This window comes from Stegostoma tigrinum, chromosome 13 (assembly GCF_030684315.1).
Source record: "Stegostoma tigrinum isolate sSteTig4 chromosome 13, sSteTig4.hap1, whole genome shotgun sequence".
NCBI classification, from domain to species: Eukaryota; Metazoa; Chordata; class Chondrichthyes; order Orectolobiformes; family Stegostomatidae; genus Stegostoma; species Stegostoma tigrinum.
Window position 1 is genome coordinate 54,930,188 of NC_081366.1, and position 27,143 is coordinate 54,957,330.

At 44.4% G+C, this 27,143-nt stretch overlaps 1 protein-coding gene across 1 annotated transcript; it reads left to right on the forward strand.

Moving 5' to 3' along the window:
- The first annotated feature begins 7,586 nt into the window (after positions 1 to 7,586).
- Positions 7,587 to 26,887, forward strand: atp6v0e1 (ATPase H+ transporting V0 subunit e1). Its single transcript, XM_048542966.2, has 4 exons — positions 7,587 to 7,750; positions 8,898 to 8,945; positions 23,806 to 23,925; positions 26,084 to 26,887. Exons 1-3 carry the CDS (start codon positions 7,647 to 7,649, stop codon positions 23,897 to 23,899), a joined length of 246 nt encoding a protein of 81 aa, XP_048398923.1. The 5' UTR covers positions 7,587 to 7,646; the 3' UTR covers positions 23,900 to 23,925; positions 26,084 to 26,887.
- The last annotated feature ends 256 nt before the right edge of the window (positions 26,888 to 27,143 follow it).

Below are 27,143 nucleotides of genomic sequence, written 5' to 3' on the forward strand. Positions count from 1 at the left end.
ATTTGGGGGTCGAGGATGGACCGGGTCCGCAGAGATACCATGTACAAAGACCTGGGAAATGGGGGAAAGGGCGTACCGAACGCCACCCTCACCCTGACGGCTACCTTTGTGTGTGGCTGCATCAAGCTGTGCGTAGATCCTCAGTACGCAAACACCAAGTGTCACTACTTACTGAGGTTCTACCTGTCCCCGGTGTTGCGAAGGATGGGCCTGGCCTCGTTGCCGCGGAACGCTCCGAGTAGTTGGACCATTCCGTACCACCTGTCCTTCGTGGAGAAATTTTTGAAAGGAAACACCTTTGACCACAAGGCCGTCAGGCAGTGGTCAGCACGTAGTATCCTCAGGACCCTTCGGGAAAAGGAGAGGGTGGATCCCGTCGTGTGGTTCCCCACGCAGACTGCCAAAGTCGTTTGGCAGAATGCCTCATCGCCAGAACTTTCAAACAAGCACAAGGACATTGCTTGGCTGGCGGTGAGAGGGGCTCTGCCAGTGAGATCCTTTATGCATGCCCGGAATCTCTGCACCACCGCACGCTGCCCTCGAGGTGGCTGCGGGGGGGACGAGACTGTCGATCACCTCCTTCTGGAGTGTGCCTATGCGCAGGAGGTCTGGAGGGGGATGCAGTGGTATTTGTCGAGGTTCGTCCCGAGCAGCTCCGTGACGCGGGACTCCGTGCTCTACGGGCTGTTTCCGGGGACGCACACCGAGACCAACATCAACTGCGCCTGGAGGACCATCAATGCGGTGAAAGACGCTCTTTGGTCTGCCCGCAACTTGCTGGTCTGCCAGCTGAAAGAACTGACCCCGACCGAGTGTTGCAGACTGGCGCACTCCAAGGTCCAGGGCTACGTGCTGAGGGACGCGCTAAAGCTTGGGGCAGCCGCCGCCAAGGCGCGGTGGGGAAAGACCACCGTATGAGCCCCCTCGTCCAGAAAAGGGAAAAGAATCCTATCTGGTAACTGGGCCCAGCTGGCGCCTTCCCCAACTGGTCAGGGGGCAAACTGGGACTGTGCGGGGTGACGACTGCCGGGGCGGTTTCTTTGCTTGGTTTCTTTTTTCTCTGTTTTGTTTTTTTTTCCCTTTAGTTGGTGTACGTACCCCCAGGTAACCCGGAGTGGCTTGCATGACTGGGTAGGTGTATAAATGTTTTATTTTTTGTACATTCTATGAATAAAGTATATTTTTTCAAAAAAAAAAGTGACAAAACATCTGGGAACAAACTGGCAAGCTCAGTGAACCAGCTTACATCTCGAACACAATAAAGACCCACTCTCTTGTGGACCGAGAGGACGAGAGTGCTGTCTTGGAGGTGAAAGGAGGATGTCGGGTTGGCTGTGCACCCTTGCGACCAGTGGATCTTAATGCTGGCTTCGGCCTAACGCTGGTTCAGGGGAGCAGCCAACCTGCAACGATGGCTGCAGCAAGTGCTCGTGCCCCAGGTCAGGGGGTCCGGAACACCATCCGTGTTTCTGTAAAGAAGGTGGATGAAGGTGCACCTGTGGACCGAACCTTCTTCGTGAAGAGGGTCCTGTTGGACTGTTGTGGGTTTGCTGCTGCGGACATTTACTGCCTGCAGGATTTCCCCGGAGGAGGTTTTTACGATGTGACCTTCCGGAGTGCCAAGCTTTGCGAGCGCTTCCTGGAGGTTTTCAAGGAGAAAGGAGGTGAGGGCCCCCTCTCTGTATTGACCGCTGTCCCACTGTTTGTGATGCCAGCACAGAGGAGCCGTATGGTGACTGTACACATGTACAACCCGCATGTGCCAGCAGTTGATGTGCTGACCTTCCTCGGAAGGTATGTGAAGTTGGAAGGGAGCCTAACTGACATCGTGGACCCCTTTGGCGACTGGATGAGTAAGAGGCAGGTCAAGGTGACGCTGAAGTTGGGCGCAGATGGGAATGTTGCACACCCACCGTCCAGCTTCGCGATCGGCGGGAGCAGGGGCTACCTGACCTATGCAGGGCAACCTAAAGTCTGCCATGCCTGTGGTAGGTCAGGTCACATGGCGGCCGACTGCGAAGCCACCATCTGCAGGGAGGAGGGACACCTTGCAAAGGATTGCCCACGAGAGAGAAGCTGCAACCTTTGCGGGGAAGCGGGCCACTTCTATAGGGCATGCCCGTGGCGGGGTACCACCTACGCCCAGGTCGCAGGCAGGGGAAATGTGGGGCCAGCCCCCCCGGAGGAGCGGAAGGCACCAGGGCCCAGCAAGGACCCCACTAATGTGCAGGAGGGCCAGGCCGTGCAGGAGGGCCCAGCCTTGCAGGATGGGGCCCGAGGCCAGCAAAGCACCCCTGCAGGCTCCGATCCCCCCCGACAATCCGGAGCCAATGGACGCGGCGACAGGCGACCCAGGGGAGTGGACAACAGTCCGGAAAGCGAGGGAGAAAGGTGCGTCGACGGGCCCAGGAACTGCAACAATCAGGCGGGAAGAGGCAGCTACTGGGGGGCTATAAGAGCTCCTCTGACGAGGAGGATTCGGAGAGGGCCCACCCGAAGCAGAAGTTAAAGGTCTCAAGGGGGAAGAAAAGCAGCACCCCGCTTCCAGGTGACGGGAGGCGTCCTGAGGCTCACTCCGACACCCAGTCAAGTGCCGCTGGAGCACTGGAGGGCCCCCCGGAACTTCCAGGCAGGAAGGAGGAAACAGCGCGTCCCCAGCCTGACCCGGAGCCGGACCCTCCTGCCTCCGCACCCCTGACGGGGGGATGCCACCCGGAAGGCAGCACGGACGGTTTCCTGAGCCCAGAGAGCGTCCAGTAGTTAGCCCGGGCAATGGGCATGAAGGGACAGATGGAGGGGCTGGACCTTGGACTTGGGGAGGGTACTGCGGTCACTGCCCACAATGGGGGTACGAATTGCGAGCATTAATGTGCGCAGCGTCAAGTCAACCGCGAGATGTGTGTCCACGTTGGCCTACCTGACCACCATCAAGGCGGACCTCCTGTTTCTGCAGGAGTGCGGGATACCGCACCTCGGCAGGTACGGGAAATGGTCCGGTGCCTGGACCTGTGGGCCTTCGATCTGGTCGGGGGGTAATGACTGTCGCTCCTCGGGCCTGGCTATTCTGCTGCGGGGGTGCAACTTCACCATCTCTCAAGTTCAGGAGGTGGTGGGGGGGCGCCTCCTAGTGGCTGACATCACCTACAGGAATGCTCCCCTGAGGCTGATCAACGTGTACGCCCCAGCGGTACGGAGTGAGCGGTTGGACGTCCTGCAGCGGATTCCACCCCTGCTGGCTACGTCCAGGCCGGTCATCCTAGGCGGAGACTTCAACTGCATCATTGATGCGGATGGAAGATCCGGCGTGGGGACAGCGGGTGGGGGGATTCAACTGGACGTCACGTCCAGATTCCTGATGGGCACGGTGAAGGACGCCAAGCTGCTCGACGTCTTCAGCACCCCTGCAGACGGAGCGCAGCAGAGGTACACCTGGTCGCGGCCAGACGGGTCTATCCGCTCAAGGATAGACTTCCTGTTTGTGTCACGGACGTTCTCGGTCAGGTCCGCCGGTGTTCTTCTCTGACCACTGCCTCCTGTTGGCCAACTGTCACGTTTTGAGGATCAGCAGATCCTTCTATGCCGGACTGTACGACACGAAGCCCACGGACAGCACGGCCTCTGAGTCGTTCCTGTCGTCTATCACGGAGGTCTTAGACGACGGCACGAGGGAGTGGCTGGACTGGCCGATATCCCTGGACGAGCTGGCCAGAGCCCTCAAGTCCTTGCAGAGGAATAGGACTCCCGGAAGCGACGGCTTACCGGTCGAGCTGTATTCCGCTCTGTGGGGCCTGGTCGGCCAGGACCTGCTGGAGGTGTACGATAGTGCGCTTCGGGCAGGGGAAATGTGCAAGTCCATGAGGAAGGGCATCATCACCCTCATTTACAAGAGGAAGGGGGAGAGGGAAGAAATTAAGAATTGGCGTCCCATTTCACTTTTGAACGTGGACTACAAAATCCTGGCCAAGGTCATTGCCAACCGGGTCAGGTCTGTCCTGGAGTCAGTGGTTCACCCTGACCAAACCTGTGCTGTGCCGGGCAGGAAGATCGCTGAGAGCCTCGCGCTCATCAGGGATACGATTGCCTATGTACGGGACAGGCGGGTGGACACCTGCCTCGTCAGCCTGGACCAGGAGAAGGCCTTCGACAGGGTCTCTCATGCTTACATGAGGGACGTCCTCTCCAAATTGGGGTTCGGGGAGGGCATCCGCAATTGGATCCGGCTGCTCTACGCCAACATCGTTAGCGCAGTCTCGATCAACGGGTGGGAATCAGACAGTTTTCCTGTTAGATCTGGAGTCAGGCAGGGCTGCCCGCTCTCTCCTGCCTTGTTCGTATGCTGTGTGGAGCCCTTCGCCGCCTCCATCAGGAAGGACGTGAGCCTGAAGGGCGTGACTATCCCAGGCAGCGGAGGCCTTCAGGTCAAGACCTCCCTGTACATGGATGATGTCGCCGTCTTCTGCACCGATCGTCGGTCGGTGAGTAGGCTGTTGGACATCTGCGGCCAGTTTGAACTGGCCTCGGGTGCCAAAGTCAATAGGGGTAAGAGCGAGGTCATGTTCTTCGGGAACTGGGACGACCGCTCCTTCATCCCCTTCACCGTCAGGACAGACTACCTGAAGGTGCTGGATGTTTGGTTTGGTGGAGCTGGGGTGTGCACTAAGACTTGGGAGGAGCGTATCACCAAATTTAAGCAGAAGCTGGGCAGGTGGACGCTCCGGTCCCTCTCCATCGTGGGTAAGAACCTGGTTGTCAGGTGCGAGGGGCTTTCGGTACTGTTGTATGTGGCGCAGGCATGGCCTATTCCCTGGACCTGCGCCGCTGCGGTCACCCGGGCCATCTTCCACTTCATTTGGGGGTCGAGGATGGACCAGGTCCGCAGGGACACCATGTACAAAGACCTGGAAAACGGGGGGGAAAGGACGTACCGAAAGCCACCCTCGCCCTGATGGCTACCTTTGTGTGCGGCTGCATCAAGGTGTGCGTAGATCCTCAGTACGCAAACACCAAGTGTCACTACTTACTGAGGTTCCACCTGTCCCCAGTGTTGCGAAGGATGGGCCTGGCCTCGTTGCCACGGAACGCTCCGAGTAGTTGGGCCATTCCGTACCACCTGTCCTTCGTGGAGAAATTTTTGAAAGGAAACACCTTTGACCACAAGGCCGTCAGGCAGTGGTCAGCACGTAGCATCCTCGGGACCCTTCGGGAAAAGGGTGGATCCCGTCGTGTGGTTCCCCACGCAGACTGCCAAAGTCGTTTGCCAGAATGCCTCATCGCCAGAACTTTCAAACAAGCACAAGGACATTGCTTGGTTGGTGGTGAGAGGGGATCTGCATGCCCGGAATCTCTGCACCACCGCATGCTGCCTTTGAGGCGGCTGTGGCGGGGACGAGACTGTCGATCACCTCCTTCTGGAGTGTGCCTTTGCACACGAGGTCTGGAGGGGGATGCAGTGGTATCTGTCGGGGTTTGTCCCGAGCAGCTCCGTGACGCAGGACTCCGTGCTCTATGGGCTGTTTCCCGGGACGCACACCGAGACCAACATCAACTGCGCCTGGGGGACCATCAATGCAGTGAAAGACGCTCTTTGGTCTGCCCGCAGCTGGCAGACCAGCAAGTTGAAAGAAGTGACCCTGACCGAGTGTTGCAGACTGGCACACTCCAAGGTCCAGGACTACGTGCTGAGGGATGCGCTAAAGCATGGGGCGGCCGCCGCCAAGGCGCAGTGGGGAAAGACCACCGTATGAAACCCCTCGTCCAGAATGGAAAAAAGGGCCCTCTCTGGTAACTGGGCCCAGCTGGCGTCTTCCCCAACTGGTCAGGGGGCCAACGGGGACTGTGCCGGGTGACGACTGCCGGGGTATTTTCTTTTTGCTTTGTGTTTTTCTTCTTCTTTTTTTTTTCCTTTAGTTGGTGTACGTACCCCCTGGGTAACCTGGAGCGGCTTGCATGACTGGGTAGGTGTATAAATATGTTTTATTTTTTGTACATCTTATGAATAAAGTATATTTTTTCAAATTTAAAAAGAAGTGATGAAACGTCTGAAAACTAACCTTCCAGCTCAGCGGGCAAACTCACATCCATTATATGACATTTGTTAGATCTTAGCTGGACAGTTCTGGACCCCACACAGAGACGATGTGAACACATTGGAAAGAGTGCAGAAGGGATTTACAAGACTTGTTTCAAGGATGAAAAACTGCAGTGGGGAGGCAATGACCTAGTGATAATATCACTGGACTGTTAGTCCAGCAACCCAGGCAATGTTCTGGGGATAACAAAGTGTGGAGCTGGATGATCACAGCAGGCCAAGCAGCATTTCAGGAGCACAAAAACTGATGTTTCGGGCCTAGACCCTTCATCTGAGAGGGGAATGGGTGGGGGTTCTGGAATAAATAGGGAGAGGCGGACCAAAGATGGAGAGAAAAGAAGATAGGTGGAGAGAAGAGTGTAGGGAGGGGATAGGTCAGTCCAGGGAAGACAGACAGGTCAAGGAGACGGGATGAGGTTAGTAGGTCGGAAATGGAGCTGCGGCTTGAGGTGGGAGGAAGAGATAGGTGAGAGGAAGAACAGGTTAGGGAGGCGGGTACAAGCTGGGCTGGTCTTGGGATGCAGTGGGGGGAGGGGAGATTTTGAAGCTTGTGAAGTCTACACTGATACCATTAGGCTGCAGGGTTCCCAAGCAGAATATGAGGTGCTGTTCCTGCAACGTTCGGGTGGCATCATTGTGGCACTGCAGGAGGCCCATGATGGACATGTCATCTAAGGACTGGGAGGGTGAGTTAAAATGGTTCACGACTGGGAGGTGCAGCTTCCAGGTGAAGTTGGCCCATTTGTAGTTGAAAATGGGCTGGCTGTTGAGTAGAGCAACTCATGTCAGGCTCAGGCATATGTGAGTGGGTAAAAGGACACTAGAAGATGTTTTGGCCCCAAAATTATTGAAGTACATATTGAGACCTGAAGGTTGCATGGTCCCCATACAGAAAGCTTCAGTAGAAAATCCCTGCAGCCTTCGGGACTCAATATCAAGTTCAATAATCTAGGTTCAATTATAATTTCTGATGAAGGGTCTAGACCCCAAACATCAGCTTTCCTGCTCCTCTGATACTGTTTAGCCTGCTGGGTTCATCCAACTCTACACTTTGTTATCTCAATAATCCAGGTGCCTGAACACCTATGCCCTCCTACTCCCGTCAGAATATACTAAGGTTTTTCTTCCTTCCTTTTGGTTCTGAAGGGTTAGTGGACCCAAAACTTCAACCGTGTCTTTCTGTCCTCAGATCTTGTTACACACACTGATTTTCTCGCAACAGTTTTTCTGGTTGGGTTCTCAATCGTGACAGACTCTTTGCATCATATTTCTGCAAATCTTGACTCAAGTTGTGAGAAAACAACGCTGATCTTCCCAGTATCTAAGACAAAACCAGTTCTTCCAAACCGCCACAGAAACTGCTGCTATTTCATCCCAACCGTCGGTACAGGGGAGACCCGCCTCCTGGCGCCTTTCACGCTTCTGATTGGATCTTGTCTGCAGTCAGTCAGAAGCTCCCTATGACGTCTGGCATGGACCGGCAACATGACCGAAAGAGGTACTGCTGACACGTCATTTCCTGTAGCTGGTTTCCGGCAGACGGGTGGGAATTTTCGCTATGGGTTACAGTGGTTTGACGGTGCCCATTATAGTTCTCACTGTTTTCTGGGGTGTCGTGGGCGGTGTTGTGCCCTGGTTCATCCCGAAAGGACCAAATAGAGGGTGAGACTAATGGCGGCGAGTGGGAGGTGCTAAAGGCGTACCGCCGTAGGCAGCAGATTACTCCTTGCGAAGCTGGGAAAGTGAATGGAGGGTAACTCTGCCTTGTTAGTGTAGGTGAGACGCGCTGTTCTGGTTAAGTGTGGATGCGGTGGAAATGTTTGTCTAATAACGGGAGTTGTGGGGGTCGGGGGGTGCGGAGGTGGTGAGGCGGAAGACTTGCCCAATTGGGCAAGGAATAGTCACCATTGCTAGGAACAATGAGACCCCAAGCATTTTGGCGTAAGAGCGAGCCAAAGGTATGAGTAGATAGCTACTTTGCGAATGGGTTTAATAAAATGCCATGCGTACAGAGTCAGCTGCTGTACTTTCACATGTAGTTGTGGTTATGAGAAAAGTAGGTGAAGAAGGTAGCTTGCCTTGGGCGGAGTAAATGTTAAGTCTTCAAGAGAAATGGGAAATCATTGTGAATGGAAATGAGTAGATTAAGCTATAGTAAGGAAGGTGTTGGTGTGCATTGGAAGGCAGGAATCATTTTGAAGGATGACAGAAGTGCGTGTTGATTTGTTTATTTAATCTTGGAAACTTCAATTAGCCTTAGTGGGATATTGAGTGTCCCAGTCAGGGAATGTGATCAGATTGTAGTTTTGTATTTTCACTCCCTCTCGTTACTGAGTTTGAAATTGTAACTTTGTTTTAAAATGTTAATTGTTTTTGCCTTGGTGTTAAGCATGTCTCATACTATTCACAGTGTTAAAATGATATTACTGTTCCAAATTACAATACCATTGTTGCAGTGTACATGTAATTAGATTATTGGAGTCAAAGATAAAAACAGAATTAAGGCTTTGACTGCACATATTAGGGGAAATGTTACAACTTGTGATACAAAATTGGAATGCTGAGCTAAGTGCACTATAATGTTCATATTGAATAGAATAAAAGTTTGTGGAGCGGCAGAACAATGAGTTCTGGTGTAAAAATAAATGCATGTTTTCCACTGGTGTTTAATCTTGAAAGATAAAATTTATCTCTATAGATACAGAGGTGTGATCTTATCCTCGTGTACACAGTAACATTAGCCTTTGAAAAATACTCATTTTAACAAAATAATCTGAACTATTTACTTAGAATATTCTATTTTTTCCAGTGTTATTAACACCATGTTGGTGACAAGTGCTGTTTGCTGCTACCTTTTGTGAGTATAAACAAATCACTATTCCTATTGAAGGTTTTTTCAAGTACAATGTGAATTGATAATTTTGCTTCCAATTAAATATGCTAAAAATAGCAGTCCTTGTTTAGAAATTCTTCACTGTCCAAACTCTGATCTATTTAGAGTATAAATTCTATGTACCATCACTTAGAACTGTTTTGTGTATATTTAATCTTTTTCATTTTTGTTCATCTGACCTTGAAAGCAAATTGCATAATGGTAAAAGTCTGGATGGAAAACTGTCTTCATTCTTTTGAAAGTGTTGATTGGAGATCACAAAGTGAAATCTTTGTACTCGTTGGGCCTAATACGCATTTTCTACGAAAGACGCTGTCAGTATATTCTTCAGATAAAACATTAATGTAGTATAATTAAAATCACAATCCCTGAATCTTTTATTGGTCATGCTATTACTCCCCATATATCCTCTTACATTTTACATTTATCTTTTAAATAGCATCAGATATTGATGTTTTTATAGACGAAAATCTCACGTCAGCAATGTGGTGACTGTCATGGTACTTGTTGTTTCTGGAGGTTTACGTTAGAAGTGACAAACTAAAAACACTTAGCGGGTGTAAGCACTGTTTTATGCAATGTTGATTTATGCATATTTTCTTTTACTCTGGCAAATAATGCTGACCTCACAGTTTGCTGTTCTGGAATGTATCTAAGCTGAATGGTATAAGCTGGTTCTGTCCCAGTTTATACAGTTACTAAGAGATAATTTGTTAGGATGTGTTATGAGTGGAAACAATTGAATTAGTGCCAAAACAAATTGCTGGAAAAGCTCAGCAGGTCTGGCAGCATCAGCAGAGGGAAAGCAGACAGTTTTAAAGGGTCACTGGACCCAAAACATTAACTCTGCTTTCTCTTTACCTATGCTGCCAGACCTCCTGAGTTTTCACAGCATTTTGTTTTTGTTTCTGTTTCTGTTTTCGGGCATTTGCGGTCTTTTGGTTAATTGCATTAGTGAAATGGGCAAAGGCAGTTGGATTTTTTTCACTCAGTTCCACCACAAAGGTTCCTTGGGATGGTTTTCTATTAGGCTAATTCTCATTTGAAAATTATTAGGAGCTAGTGTTGATAAAATACTGCATGAATATAGCCTGGTAACATAATTTATATGAATAAATGCATAATTAGAATGCAAATCCAAACCACTTTTTTCTGAGCAAGAGCCTAGGCCTAAAACGGCCCGAAACGTCAGCCTTCCTGCTCCTCTGATGCTGCTTGGCCTGCTGTGTTCATCAAGCTCTACACCTTGGTATTTGATATCCTGTTAGAGATCCTTTATTGCCTTTTTGACATTTGGTCATTCCATACTACTATTATCATGTAAATTGAGCAATGTGTATCAAATCAGATGAAGATAATAGAGCTTTGATTATTTCTCAATTACTTTAGTCTTTTAATAACTTACCTGGTGATCAGCCAGTAGTCAAGTGTAGCTCCACAATTGTTACTTTGCTCAAAAGTTGGCCATTTCTTCATCGATATTTAAAGGTTTAGCTAACTTAATTCATTTTTAGATCTGCAAGTTTACACCATTGAAAAAAGACCAGCAGATGGCACTATAAAATACAAAATGGTCAATTTGATGTATTTTGAAATAAATAAAAGCCCTATGTTTGCTAATGTTTCCTAGTTATGCAAGTATTTATCTAGAATATAGGCAGCAAGCTAAATTGTAGTTAAAACAGGAAAGCATTTTTTGATAGAGGCAGTAAATCTAAATAAACCAATAGACTTGCAAAAAATCAAATGCAAACAGTAATGGTGACTGCAGTCTTTGTTTTCTTTCTTCCCACCCCCAAGCTCCAAAAAGGTGTATTTTATATGTCAATAATTTGGCATGTGGATTTCAAAATAGAGGCAGTTGAATGTGCGTCACATTTGCAAAGGTCATTTCTTTAAACAAGTTAAGGTCAGTTGAATAGTGGCCAAAGTGCATCCAGTCAAAGGAGACATGTGGCTGTAGTCAAGTTCCTTGGAGAACCCTTTTGGCATTAATGGATTAAATGTTTGTATTGCCAAGCATACAAAAGGCCCGAAAGCCACTAGTCTAGTTTTGACTTTGGAAAAGAAGATTCAGGCTCTCCATTCAAAGGAGGGGAAGGGTTTGTCCTGGCAAGAACATGAAGCTTTTGCTCAAGTCACCCTAACTGAAGAGTTTAGGTGTGGACTTCCAAGATAGAGTTTGGACAGAAATCTTCTTGGAGCCATAAAGATTTATACCATAAGACCGTGGAGACCTTGTTACAAGGAAAAGGAATTGAAGGACTTTGGTTGTGTAAAAACTGAGTTGAGATGGGAGTGAAATTTCTCTCGCTGCGTCTGTGAGATGATTGTTAGAACAGGTTGAAAATTTGTTTTGCCATTTAGGTGCTTTGACTGTTGTAGTATAGCTTGTTTTAGTGTAATAAACTCATTACTTTTGTTTTTTTTTAAAAAGGATTTATTCTCAGCTGAATATGTTTCGGTGAACCAACCACCATGGTAACCAACTGCAGCAGTCAAACATAATCTATCAAGCCATGTTTCCATCTGAGATTTTACTTGTCCCCCAGCAGGAATCTCAAGTCTGCAAAACATTACCTGAGGATAGTAGCAAACAGCTTCTCAGGGGTCTCAACCTAGACAGCAGATTAGAAAGAATTGTTCTAAAATTTTGCATTTACCACTTTGTAGTGCTCTGGTTTTGTAGTTTTCCTGAAGTTTTGCTTTGTCATTGTGTTCAAATATTGTTTGTCTCTATTTATGAAAAATATTGGATCAGTTAGTTAGTTGACTTGGATTCCATGTTGTAGCTATATTAAATTTTCAACTTTGCAGATTCTCTGTTCCATTAATTATAAGCAGTAATATTGAACAGGCTGAAGATCGGCAATCTAGATCAAGCAGATTAAACAGATTTTGACCTACGATACCTATATAGGGCTGAGCAGTTTAACGCTGTAAAGGATGCCAACAATTTACTTGAGATTATTGCATCAAAGATGACAAAAAAAGGAACTTTTTGAAATATTTTTATCTCGTGCTTCTCCAAGAGCAGCAGACTTGCAGCACTGACTCCCTGGGCAGCCAGGATGAAGGAAACAGGGACCACATGCTGGCCTGAAGGTGAGGTTGAAACTATACAGTTTCAAGACTTCCATAGCATACTCTTAGCAAATGTCCAAAATATCAGAAACAAAATAGATGAACTTCGATCTCTAGATTTACCTACCAGAGTGAACTGAGAGACTGTTTGTGCTTTGTTTCGTGGAAACTTTGCTCACCCCTGCTATCCCTGACTGTGCTGTACAAGCTGATGGGCTCCCCATATACCACATGGACAGCCCGGCATCTTCAGGAAAGGTGAAAGGTGGTGGGGTATACTTCCTGATTAACACTTGCTGGTGCTTGTAGTGACCCTGACAAGCCACTGCAGCCAGGACCTAGAATACCTTACAGTAAAGTGCCATTCCAACCACCTACCATGAGAGATAATGGGAACGGCAGGTGCTGGAGAATCCGAGTTAAAAGTGCGGAGCTGAATGAACACAGCAGGCCAAGCAGCATCTTAGGAGCACCAAAGCTTTTGTGGTCCTAAGATGCTGCTTGGCCTGCTGTGTTCATCCAGCTCTACACTTTGTTACCTATCGTGAGAATTCACTTCTGCTATCCTGAGAGCTGGCTACATACCATTCCATGTGGATCTGAAGAATGCCTGAGAGGAGATTTACACCACGATAAACACTGAGGCAAAATTCTATGAGGCCCTATTCATTATGGCCAGCAACTTCAACCAAGCCAACTTCAAGCAGGTGATGTCAAAATACTACCAACATATCTCCTGCCCCACCAGAGGACTGAACACGTTCTGGACCACTGTTACATGACCATCAAAGATGCCGACCACTCAATCCCCTGCCCACACTTCGGAAAAGCCAACCCACAGTGCTGTGTTCCTCTCAGCTAACAAGCAGAAACTGAAAGGGGAGAATCCTTCAGGAGACAAAGTACAGTGCTGGTCTGAGGCAGCATACATCTGTCTCCAGGACTGCTTGGACTCTGTGGACTGGACCGTGTTTAAGTGTTCAGTGGAAAACCTAGACAAGTATACCACTACCGTCACAGACTTCATTAGCAAATGCACGGAGGACTGTGCATCAAAAAAGTCAACCTCAGTGTTCCCCAACTGTAAACCTTGGATGAACCGGGAAATCCACTCCTCACTGAAGACTAGACATGCAGCATTCAATTTGAATGACCCAGACCAATACAGAAAATCATGATATGAACTCCGCAAAGCCAGTAGGGAGGCCAAGAAGCAGTGCCAGACCAAGTTAGAGGCCCAAACCTACCAAATAAACTCCTGCTGTCTGTGACAAAGCCTAAACATCATTACAGGTTACACTTTTATTTTGTAAGATAGCAGACAATGACACATCCCTCCCGGACATGCTCAATGCTTTCTATGCTCAGTTTGAGCAGAATACCACTGGCGTGGCAATGCCTGCTCTGACAGCTCCAGACACACGTTTTTATTCCCTCTCACCATTTCAGAAGTCAGATCAGTCTTCCTGGGAGTCAACCCAAGGCAAGTGATGGGCCCGGAAAGTGTCCCCAGCTGAGCAATCGGATCCTGTGCTGACCAACTGGTAGAGTTATTCACTAACATCATCAACTTCTCCCTCCTAAAAGCCAAAGGCCCCACCTGCTCCAAGAACGCCATCATTATCCCTGTGCCCAGTGAAACATATGCAATGTGTCATAATTACTACTGCCTAATAGCTCTGACTTCAATAATCATGAAGTGCTTTGAAAGGCTGGTCGTGGTCCACATCAGCTCCAGCCTCCCAAATTGCCTCAATTGCCTACTGACATAACACATCCACAAAGGATGCCAGATCCCTGGAACTTCTGGACAACAAAGGCAACTACATCAGTCTCCTGCTCGTCGACTACATCTCTGCCTTCAATACCATTGTTCCCTCCAGACTGATCTCAAAGCTGTGTGACCTTTGGTCTTGGCTCTGCCCTCTGCAACTGGATCCTCAGCTTGCTGGCGCATGGGCTGCAATCAGTGAAGATAGGTAACTGCAACTCCTCTGCAGTAACACTTAACTCCCCAGCACGCGCACACAACCTCGGCCCTCTACTGTACTCCCTGTACACCTATGACTGCTACCAAACACACACCATTTACAAGTTCACTAACAACAACACCATAGTAGGACAGATATCCAACAATGACGAGTCAAAATATAGAGGGCTTGGTGCAATGAAAACAAAATCTCTCTCTCTCAATTTCAGCAAGTCAAAGGAGGAGAATGCACGTGTGCGCACACACAACTTCCCATGTAAAGGTAACAGTCAAGAAGACACCACAATGCCTCTTCCTCAGGCAAAAGAGGAAATCTGGCATGCCCACTAAGGGCCCCCTCCAACTTCTGTAGATGCACCCAGATAGTCTGCTTTCAAGGGTGTATAATGGCCTAATATGGCAACTGCTCTGCTTAGGATCTTGAACTAGAGAAGGTGCTTTGCACAGTCCAGACCATCACGGAAGCCAACCTTCCATCAGGGACTCTATACAAGGTTTGCTGCCCTGTAAAGGCAGCCAACATCATCAAAAACCCATCGCATCCTGGTAATGGTCCCCTACAACCTCTTCTGTCAGGCAGAAGATACAGAAGCGTGAACGCATGCACAAGTAGGTTCAAGAACGATTGCATTCTGGCTGTTAACAGACTATTTGAGGCAAGTCCATTCAACAATGTAACTCGTTTGCCTCCAAGTCATTTTGATCTGTACATCCTTTGCTTGCTGTGATCTACCTGTACGACTCATGAAGAAAGCTTGTCACTATATTTTGGTATGTGTGGCAAAACAAAATCAATCAATTGTGATCTAAAGATCAGGGTTCATTTTTCTTTATTGATCAAACTAACTTGTTTAATTTGTTTTGATTATGCTTACCCTCTGGGGAGAGGGGTGTGGTGTGGACTCGAACCATAGAGTTGTCTGATCATTCCAATGGACCTTTTATCCAGTATTGAATACAACAATGACTAGACATTCAGCTCAACCGTTCACCGCTGTTCCATCTTTCCTTATCAACTCCATCTGTTTTCCTCCATTTCCCACCCCCCCGCCTCCACTGAAATGCCCTACATTGTATGTTTCATGTTCTTACCTCTGGTAGCAGATTCCATATTCTTGTCATGTGTGTTGTTTATTATCCTATCTGAATCAATGTTAAGAATAAGAGAAGTAGATTTAGCAGTCTCTCAGATTTGACTGTGTGGAGAATGATGAAATCAATTGGACTTAAAATAACTGCCAGGAGGAAGTTCACGAATCATGGTGCCTTGAATCTGAGGTATGTCTACAAGTCTGTTGAAATAAAGGAACCAGCCATGAACATTGTCTGAGTGAGAAAGCAATTTATAGCTTGGTAAAGCACATCATGATGGATTCAAACAATGATCTGCAAGAGTCTCCCTTTTGTCACACGTTTTGTGTTATTTCATATTCGGTAGAACTCGTGTTATTGTATTGTACAAAGTGACTTAGCTGTGACACTTTAAGGTCTTGAATGCAACCCATTTAACTAAAATTGAATTTGTATAGTGTTCTGCTTTTGTTATTCCTTTAATACTAAAAAAAAATCAATACATTTAAATAAACATTTATCAACATTAAAGATGAACCAAAATATTATTGAAGAGATTTATTGAAATTTGCCTAGCACTAATCAGGACACGCATGAATGCCAAGGAGGAAAGGGATGCTAATTGGCTGACACATTGACCCTGTCCAAGATAGTTTCTGATGAATTGTAAGCTTCTTCAATTAGTGTTTTTCTTTTTTTGCAGCATGAGTATCCTTACAAACGAATATTCATTTTCAGCATGTGTAGAGTGGTTAGTGTCCAGTCCAAGTCGAATTAGCCTGGAAAAGCCAAGTATCTCAAAATATTTGACACGTGGAAGATATTGAGAAAGTTCTTCCACTAGTGGAAGAATCTTGAACTAAGTGATATGGTTACAGAATAAAGACATATAACACCAAAGCCAAGGAATTCCTTTCCCACAGGGTCTTGAATGTCTGGGATTCTGGAGTTGTGGAGGAAAGTATTTCAAAAAGTGGGTAGATTTTTGAAATATCTGGGAGTTTTTGGCCATGCTGACGTGGTACGAAAGAAGTTGACGCTGGGGTCAGATCAGCTATGATCTTGTTGAATGGCAGGGCAAGCTTGAGGCTGTATGGCCTACTCTTTCTAATATTCTTATTTCTGGGAGTTCTGACTTCCTTTTGAACATGAAGTCAAATGCACTGGCTCAGCTGACCCATGTATTTGTTTTTGGACCTTTGTGGTCTGTTTATAGGCCTGTGGACTGCAGTTATATCAAGGTAGGCTGTCTACAAGTCACAGGAGAGATTGATTACTTGAATTTTCTTCCCTTCTGCATCAAAAGCTGCCGAGACTGAGTGGATAGTTTGTGGTCAATGTTTGTAGCTGCTTGATCTGTATTAAATTTCTTTGTGTGTGTAAGGCTGATTAACTTGCCTGAAGCTTTGTATACCAAAGAATGTGTATCATACTCTGGCTATGGTGCCCTTAACATATGGCACCCTGGTCATATTCCTCTGAAAGGCTCTCTCAAGGATGTTTTCTTTGCCATTGATTTTTATCAGTTACTCAATGCTTGCACTTTATGCATTTGGTTAAGCTAAGAACAGCACAAGTTTAACAAAATTTGCCATCTGAAATCTTATTTGTCCAGATCACTTGAGCGTCCTTGTGTTTATAGATTACCAAATGTCAGGAGTTTTAGCATGCCATGCGTACATGATTACTGCACTTTAGAATTCTTTTGGTTGTGAAGGATTGGGATTTTTCTTTTCGTAAGTTTTTATACAGCACCTGCTCATATAATCATTTTACTATTCTCAACTTCCTTTTGTCTTTTACCTCCAGTTCTTTCTCTCTCTCCCTCCCTCTCTCTCTCTCTCTCTCTCTCTTTTTCTTTCTCTCTCTCTCTCTCTCTCCCTCTCTCTCTCTCTCTCTCTCTCTCTCTCTCTCTCTCTCTAGCCTTTTTAGAACATTGAACAGTACAGGCCCTTCGGCCCAAGATATTGTGCCGAAGGTTTAGGGTAAACATATCATCAAATAATGTTTGTTTTCCTTTGCTGTTCTGTTCGTAGAAATAAGGCCTTTTTCCAAAAGCGTAAAAATAAATTCTTAAACAGCTGATTTATATGTATTACTGGTGGTTGTGGGGCAGTAACTGCTGTGGTGGTTGATGCTGTAGCTTACGTCAAAACAATGAATTATTTGTTTTGATGAAAATATAAATGAATGGTATACTACTTTTCAATTGTCTTTGGTATGTTAAATCTCCAAGTTCTGCAGAAGTTGCTTCCTGAGTCCTAATCGATTGTCAGAGTACTTTAATGGCTCCTATAGTGTGTTAATAGGATTTTAACATCAAACGTCCACTTTACCATTGTGACATGAAACTCAACAATTGTTGTGAATTGGTCAGTGGTCCTGTACTTATCTTTTTGGCCTGTAGCCATTGATCTATTGATCACTGTTAAAAATTTGAAGATGTGCTAAAACTGGAGTATAATCAACGAGTGTTAATTGTTTATTCCTCAGTGCCACAGGTCACATTTATAACATGGAATTTTCAGTGCCCTATCTCTAAACAGTATACTGTATTTGTATGATTTTATATTTGATAAATCTGCAATAGATTTCAATGTAAAACCAATAGCATCTGGATTGTTTCAGAGATAGTAGGAACTGCAGATGCTGGAGAATCTGAGGTAACAACGTGTAGAGCTGGATGAACACAGGCCAAGCAGCAGCAGAGGAGCAGGAAAGCTGACATTTCGGGCCTAGACCTTCCAAAAATTTTTCTGAAGGGTCCAGACCTGAAACATCAGATTTCCTGCTTCTCTGATGCTGCTTGGCCTGCTGTGTTCATCCCATACACTTTGTTATTTTCAGCATCTGGGTTGTGACTGCAATCACTTATGAATTGTGGGTATCAAAGATGATTATTTGAAAGGATAGTTACTTTTTCCTTGTGCTGATATTTGAGCAAATGTTAATGAGTGAATTATGATCGAGGGTTAATGGCTGTAAAACACAGTTGTGATTTTGATTAGCAAAGCAGCCAACCACTTTGAAATCTGACCTGTTCTGCCTACAAATGTAACTGTGAACCAAAACCAAGGTTCTTACGTTTCGTTCAGAACGGAAGGAGGGCAGTATTTGGATTCTGACGTGTCCATGTAACCCAGATTCGCTCTGTAGTTTGAATGTTTTGCCTGCTGCTGTAGTTCCAGGCCACCATGGCCTTTATTTTCTCCAGCTTTCTTCCATCTTCTGGGGGTAGCCAAATGTGCAATATTTGTTATATAAACCATTCTAACACTGATCTGTTGTTCTTTGGTACTCTGCCGGTTCTAGGCTTAAACCTTTCCTGCATAAGCTCAGTTAACTTGCGTCCCATTTGCTGCTCTTTACGGGCTGATCTCAAGACAGAGATACCAACTGCACCATTGTTTCTGACCATGCTACTCAGCACATGACTAAAAGCAGACAGCAAAATATTTGTAGTTAAACTAGCATGTATTACAGTAAATATAGCACTTCCAATTCTTTCATCAATAACTTTAGCAGAATCAGAATTGTGCATGAAATAGGGTCAGGAGTAAAAATAACAATTTTGACAAGCATCTGCGGCTTGATTATGGTCTTACTCAAAATCTAACTGAGGATTGTCATCGTAATTAAAAAGATGTTTGTATTTGAGGCTGAATGCTAATCGAGGGACGAATATGACATTTCTTGGAGATCTGCTTGTTATTGGCTTGGCACCAATCATCAAAAGCATATTCCTAATCTTCTTTTACACAATTTTTGTTTAGAATTTCAATTTTGAGCCTCAACTTTGTGGTAGTGTACTCGTTGGAGTTACTTTGTGTAAACCGCATGGTAATGTACTGTTATCATCTACAGGAATTAACACCATAGACGAAATCACTTTACAATCTTTCTAAAAGCTTTTTTGTTTCAAATTCATTGCACTTTTTAGCACAGTAACACAACACAAAGAAGTATATGAAGTACTAACCCCAGTCATTTTTTTTTGGTACTCCTTGATCAATTCCATTACCTAATTATCACCAGTCCCCCTGACGCCATTATTTCCCCTCGCCATTATTTCCCTTGCCCTCCCTCCTCCCCTCCCTCCCTCCTCCCCTCACCCTCCCCCCTCACCCCCCCCCCTCCCCTATACTGAACTAACTGCAAAATTTGTGTAGTTTTTGGAAATATGTGAATTTTAAAAATATCCGCTGGTACTAAGACCCTTTTCAGAACGCTGGAAATGACATTCATCACATGGCCCATTAGGGATGGATAATAAATGCTGGTCCCACCATTGATGGCCGTATCCACAAATATACTAGGAAAGAGGTAACGCTAATCATGCCTTTCTAAGCTTCTTTAGAGAAGATATGATCTGCTGCATTACTATAATGGAAGAGCTTGAAATTCTGTTCTGCCCTGTCCCTTCTGAGTATCACCCTTCACTCAGTTGGTAAAACTGTCTAGTGGGTCAGATTTTGGAATAATTAATTCACACATGGAGAGCTGCATCCTCCAAATGCTTTCTATAAACATGAGAAGTTAAACAACCATGAAGGCTTCCATGGGCTATTTACAGACAGGTTCCCTCGTCCTTGACTCATAGCAGTTTATCTCCAGTAAAGATCTGCAGTTTCCTTCCTTTGCCATAATGATTATACTTCCTAATGTCACAAAGGCAGTCCATGAATGCAAGTCCTTTCTTTCTTTTTCTAATTTCCAATTGCCATCTCCTGAAAATGTTTATTCATGATGGAACATATCCCTGTGTATGCCACCTTTTAATCTCTGACATGGGCTGAAACAAGTGAATTTGAGTTGTTTCAAACCAGCACACTACTTGATTATGGGAAGATAGAGCTAAACTTAATTCCATCCTAATCTGTCACAACACTACAGTATCATCATATGTCACAGTCATGGCTATTCGTAGCTAACCCCAAGCAAACCTGGATGGAAAGAAATCATGGATAACAAAGTGTGGAGCTGGATGAACACAGCAGGCCAAGCAGCGTCTCGGGAGCAGAAAAGCTGACGTTTCGGGCCTAGACCCTTCATCAGAGAGGGGGATGGGGAGAGGGTTCTGGAATAAATAGGAAGAGAGGGGGAGGCGGACCAAAGATGGCGAGAAAAGAAGATAGGTGGAGAGGAGAGTATAGTTGGGGAGGTAGGGAGGGGATAGGTCAGTCCAGGGAAGACTGACAGGTCAAGGAGGCAGGATGAGGTTAGTGGGTAGGAAATGGAAGTGCCGCTTGAGGTGAGAGGAAGAACAAGTTAGGGAGGTGGGGACAAGCTGGGCTGGTTTTGGGATGCAGTGGGGGAAGGGGAGATTTTGAAGCTTGTGAAGTCCACATTGATACCATTGGGCTGCAGGGTTCCCAAGCGGAATATGAGTTGCTGTTCCTGCAACCTTCGGGTGGCATCATTGTGGCACTGCAGGAGGCCCATGATGGACATGTCATCTGAGGAGTGGGAAGGGGAGTTAAAATGGTTCGTGACTGGAAAGTGCAGTTGTTTATTGCCAACCGAGCGGAGGCGTTCTGCAAAGCGGTCCCTAGGCCTCCGCTTGGTTTCATGTTTCCCATCCTCCTTGTTATTCCCCATCTCAACAAAGCTTCAGCTATTATGCTGTGAACTCTGGAAATCTTTATAAAAACACAAGATGCTTGCAAAGCGCAGCAGGTCTGGCAGCATCTGTGAAGGAAGAAAAAACCAGAGTTAATGTTTCAGATCCTCTGACCCTTCCTCGTCACAGGACCTGAAACATTAACACTGATTTTAGATTTTTTCTTCACAGATGCTGCCAGACCTGCTGAGCTTTTGCAGCACCTTGTTTTTGTCCTTGATTTACAGCATCTGCAGTTCTACCACTATTTACTCTGGAAATATTTACGTTGTTTCATCTTTTCTTATTACACCTTGAAACATCCTGATAAACCAAACTCTCAAATCACCAAAGTTTTCTCAAGTTGTGGCTCATGACCGTGATGGAGTATGCAAGCCACATTTGGGGCTAAAAGTACCTGTTCCACAACAGTGACTGCGGAGAGGGAACATCCCAGTCCAAAGTCTCTGGGACAGCTCTAGATCATTGATCAATTCTGCCAGTCAGCATAAGGTGGACATTGAGTCATATGCTGTTGCCCCAGAAGTCCATTCTGAGAATATCTGTGCTTTGACTTGGTACAGCTGAAGTTTAGAATGTATCATTCTCACTGGCCAAGTACAGGGGGTTCTGCTGTAATACGATAGTTGCGTTCCTGTGCAATATCATGTTATAGAAAATCTCACTACAGAAATAGTGGGACCTATGGAAAAAGCAGGGTTTGGGGCAGACCACCAAAAAAAGCTCTCATCTCTTTAAAAACTGCTCAAAAGCTTAACATAGAGGATAGCATAGTATAAATAAGTGTTTAATTCATATCTAATAATGAAATGAAAGGAAATTTAATGCCTGACCTTGAAAAAATGTCAAGATGACTTGATGGGGTTGGAGATTTTGAGGTTGGTGTGTCGTTAATGCAGGGGCTGATCATCGTTGTCATCGTCATCATCCATCCCCTTACTCTGCTGTTGTGAAGAAGCTGTTCATAGGGTGTCAAATCTTATGCGAACTGCTACCCTGCTGCGTTCTGCATTGTAATCGTTGTCCTCTAAGTGCTGCATCCTCCTCCAAAAATCAGTTAATCCAGAAGTGGATGGCTGTGGTTCATTGTCATCTAACCCCTGGGGGTCAGCTTAAATGTCGCTTTTGCTGCTTTGCCCTTTCTCTGCTTTTGTGAAGAAGCTGTTCATAGGGTGTCAAATCTTCTTCCACTAACTGCTACCCTGCTGCATTCTGCATTGTAACCATTGGCCTCGAAGAGCTGCAACTGCTTCTCAATTTCCCTCTGGATAGAAGACAAAACAGACTTGGAAATCACTCGGTGTTGCATCCTGGACAATTCATCTTCATCTCTGGCTTCTGTTCCCCCTCAGCAACAGGTTGTTGTAGATCAGCTGTAGATAAGTCTTCACGTGGGACTCGAGCAGCTCTTCAACGTCCTCACTTTCCACTTCTTCAAACCGACTTGCTTTGTAAGATTGACACAATGTTCTTTGATTCTTGCAAGCTCCTCTGATGGATCAAAAGGTTTAAAAATCTTAAAAAAAATTCTGGGAGAAACTTCTGCCAAAGTCCATGCATGCAGTCCGTACTGACATCACCCCAGGTTTCCATGATAACGTCAATTGTATTCTTGATGTTAAAGCTTTTCCAAAATTGAAGAACACTATCCTTATTCCCCCTCTGTGACTACAATCAGCCTCTTAAATATATGCCCTAAATAATAAGCTTTAAAAGCTGCTATTGCACCCTGGCCAATGGGTTGAAAGAGAGCGGTTATGTTTGGACATAGAAATAGCACTTTCTTCTTTTATAGAAGTCTGACCAATGGTGGAAGGATGGCTTGGTACATTATCCAGGATGAGGAGAATTTTGAAATCCAAATTTCTTTATCCTGCAGTACATTTCAAAAACATCTTCCAGAATGTGAACAATAAGGTTGCAGATGAAATCGGGTTGTAGTCAACCCAAGTTAATGTCTTAGAAATAACATTTCCCAATTCATCAGTCGTGTTATAGCCAATTTTCTTTGCTGGAACATGCAGTACAGCAGAACCCCCTGTATGTGTAAATTAGAAGGTTAACATGGTGGAGCTAGGAAAGGAACAGTAGCTTCATCTTTATTGTGTTTGTTTCATAATCTCCTTAACTCTAAGATCAATAGTCGTACCTCATGGGTATTGACATCTAGACCAGAAGGAGGAGAGGCGAATGGGGACATTGAGTAGGAGGAGGGAAGTTAGGAAGTGAGACTACTGCGAAGTAGAATGGTATGTATGGATTTGAGGGATGTTGGGAATAGGCGTGTATGTGTGCTGAGGTGGGGTGACAGGCATCATGAAATCTGTCCCCAGGGAAATGGTGATCTTGGCTTAATCTACATGAGTTTGTAAATATTTTTATAAAGAACTTGTATTTTTTTAAAAAATGGAAATCTATACTATTTATTATATGGTGAATATAACAATTAATACTGACTGATCCATAATGCCTACATCCCATTAATTACTTTAAAAAAAATTGAGATCAGTGCTGATTTATGACAGTTTTCATCCAGTATCCTGACGTTCAAGGCATCACGTTTCACTTTATCCTTTACCATTTGTAATAACATTTGATTTTCACGATTTGTTACCAGCAATGTGTCGTAATCTGTTTGATTTCACTTCATTGCATTGCGGTACTGAGTAATAGAAATGCATGTTGTCTGGTATCTTTTTCATTATTTGGAGCCTTGCAACCAGAAGACAGTATAACTGAATTTTGTACAGTGGTCATTTTGGTATTGTTGAACTGATAGTTACTAATCATCTTGTTTGGATGTTATTACACACGTCTGGAGCAGAGGACTGATATCCTAGGCCCTTTCGGTCAATGGTAGAAACACTGCCACTGCATTGAAGTTCCTGCAGTGGTATCTGATAAACTGATCTGGAATGCCCTAGATTATAGACAATTTCATCATTTAAAGTGGGTGATCCTTTGAAACAGCTTGAAATATTCCTTCTCAAATGTGGCTGTTAAATTAATGATAATAAAATGTGAGGCTGGAATTACTTTCTTTTTTTTTGGTTTTTCAGCTGGCTGATTGCAATCCTGTCCCAATTAAACCCCCTCTTTGGTCCACAATTGAAAAATGAAACAATATGGTATTTGCGCTTCCAATGGCCTTGAATCTGACAGCAAATATCTTTGATCAGGTGAGTGTCTGTGGAACTGCTTTGTGCAGAATGTAACTTTATTTCACAGCCTGTGCTTTTAGAAGATGTAGTTTATTCAGCATGTACAGTACCAGTATATCTGAACCGAATGACCTTGGCATTTATTTGATGGACTAGTTTTGTATTTCTTTTGTATTTTGGATGAAACTAGCCTAAGCTTTTAGATATTTAAATGAAAACCCTTTGAATACTGATTAATAACAAGCCTTGGTGGTTTGCTTAAAGGGGGTGGGATGTCCCCTCCGTTGTTTTACTGGGGAGAAAGTGCAAGATGTTTACCCCTGTAGCCAAGAGCATGTTTGACTGCAGACGGGCAATTAGCGGAAGGTTTTGCAGGTGAATATAATGGATGTCTGGTTTTGCAAATTGTTATACTTTTAAACAATCTATTTTAACTACATATGGAATGGAATTGGTGGGATGTATATTTGTTCCTGGATGCAACATCCATAAAGGGTTTTGCAGTGCACTAGTAGTGTCCCTCCCTACTCTTGAGGCAGGAGCCAATTGCACCAGCTCCAGAGATGTGCAATAACATCTCTGCTAAGAAAATACCTACAACATCTGTGATCATCTACTCACTGCACCACTGACACTCAGTAGCAGCTAAGTGTACCATGTGTAAGAGTCACTGCAGAAATTCATCCAAGGCTGTTTTTAGATGGCACCTTTCACACCCTTGAGCACTGCCGACTACTAGAACAAGGATAGCAGATACATGAGAACACTACCCCGACGTTTCACTTGCTCACTGTCATGCGCTGTCCGAGAACTCTTCAAAATATTTGTGCTCCTCCTTTCCCTGATCTCTTGCAGATTGCTTCTATTGATTTAAGATTTGACGGACACACCTTATGCTATCTAGGTCCTAAATGTTATTCTCTTCCTAAACTTCTCCATATTTCTTTAAACAGTGTTTCCAAAAGTAGTAGCTAGGACTCCAAGTTGGGCCACAGGATTCAAGGCAGTAATGACTGTCATGGAGTTTGGACCAAGTTTTAACTGGTCTTCACTATCTCAGTGCTCACTGAGGGTTCTCAAGCATTTTCAAACCTTGCAATGAGGTCACAGTGGGGCAGATGTTCAGGAGGCAGTATCTTTAAAACTCACGTCTTTGAAGCTTTTGATCAACTGACCATGTAGCATGTTGCATTTCCTTCATTAATACCTTTATGTAACATTTTCATGTAATGCTTTGATATTTTATTATACATTTTGTCTGAATAGCTGGAATAGTAATTTTGTTTATAAGTTGGGGATGTGTGTTGGAATGAAGGAAATACCAACTCTGCTACGTGACTGGGAGAGAAAAAAGTAGCAGTGCTGCTGACCACAGCATTTCATTTCATTTTAAGCTTTTCCCAAAAATATTAGGACATGTGAGCATAAGGCATGTTCTGCCAGAACACACACTTAACATGGTTTGTGCACACACTTTGCCACATTGACCTCCACAATACGTGGGAGACAATTGAACCATATTTTTATAATCCAAAAATTTCATTCCAAGAAAAAAGTTGAGAAGTTTCTTTTGAGACAGAGCTGCTATCTAACCTTTTCTAGACAATCTTCAAGTTTTGATGTTATTAGATGCGGAATTTTCCATGTAAAGTGTGACTGTGCGAGAAATCTGGGGAGTCATGCAAAATTACAACTCGGAACAACTAAACGTAATGAATAGAACCACTTTTAAAATCTGAGTTATGTTTATGTAATGGTTTTGTATAAAATATGTAATTTATGGCAGACCAGTACAGCATGTTCCAATGTTGCTAATTGCCCTCCATAGCTTAGACCATTAGACTGAAAGCCAAATGTTGTATTTAATGCTTCTGCGAAGCATTTCCCTTTAATATAACTCAGTATTCCACAGCTATTTCTGGAGTAAAAATTGCTTAAAAATATCAATTTGAGTGGATTCATGGGGCAAGTATTTGAAGCCTTTGGTCATTGCTGTTTTGGAAGCCGAAGTAATAATTGTCGGTCTCATTTTGTCAGTCAGCAATTTTTCTAAATTAAAATTTTTTAGATTAAAATAATTGGAATTAATGGCCCAAAAATTGTATTTTTAGCTATGAAAATATTTGGATCTGCTCTGTGGATGTTTGTTTATGCTTTATATAATCTGTTTTTACAGAGAAGGAAGATATCTTTTAAAATCGCTGCAGATGATTCATTTCCTTTATACATGAGCAGCTTTCTTTCGTGGAACTTTTCCAAATGGCATTCAACAGTGATGGATTTTTGAAAATTTGCATTCTGGTTCATAATGCATGAATTGGAATTGATTCTTGGAGTTTAAAGTAATCAAACTAACAAGTGTGAACATTTAGCAAAATATTAGAAGCTTGACTGTGCCTTAAATGTTCTACAATTTTATGACACTTGTATGTTAAGAGAAATCATCAGAATGTGCCACTGAGGGGAAATAATATATTTTGTGTTTATTTTGTGGGGTCTTATTTTTGTACTAACCTCTGTACTGCAATGTGAATAATGCAGATCTAGTTGGAGCGTATATGTACTGCTTTTGTATTTCTTGCCTTCTGTTTTCTTACTAAAGTCATTTCAAAATCTGATTCTGATAATTTAATAAATACTTGATGAAATGCTAGTTAAGGCTATATCTCAGTTTTTTTTCCTCTAACCATTTATAGCTTAATTTTAGCAAGCTTCTGGTTTTTGTATTGTAAACCCATTTTATTTAATTAAGGAGCTATAGTAATCTTAAAAATATACTTGTGATCTTGCTGTTATTTGGTGCAGAAACAAAATCAGATTAAGGTTGTGGTTGTTATTATGACCATTTGTTTGAGAAAGGAAACTGAAACCTCATGCCATATCTGAATTGTTGTAACAAATGGTTTTTGTTCAGTATTGTGCTTGTCTTTGGGTAAACATTTAAGTACTGTGGAATTAAAATTATACAGAAATAAATTCAGGAAGGATGGTCATGTGCTTCTGACATGAATAGCGCTGTTGGTTACTGTTGCAAAGAGTACATTCTGTGACTGGAATAAGAACTTGGAAGTTATTGTGCTTGTAGGGGGGAAAAGAAGCAATTAAGACCATTAACACTCAGGAGCAGAGGTAGGCCATTCACCCAATCACCTGCTGCACCATTCAATAAGATTGTCACTGATCTGATATTCCTCAACTCCACTTCCCCACTGATTACTTTGCAGATTTAAAAAATC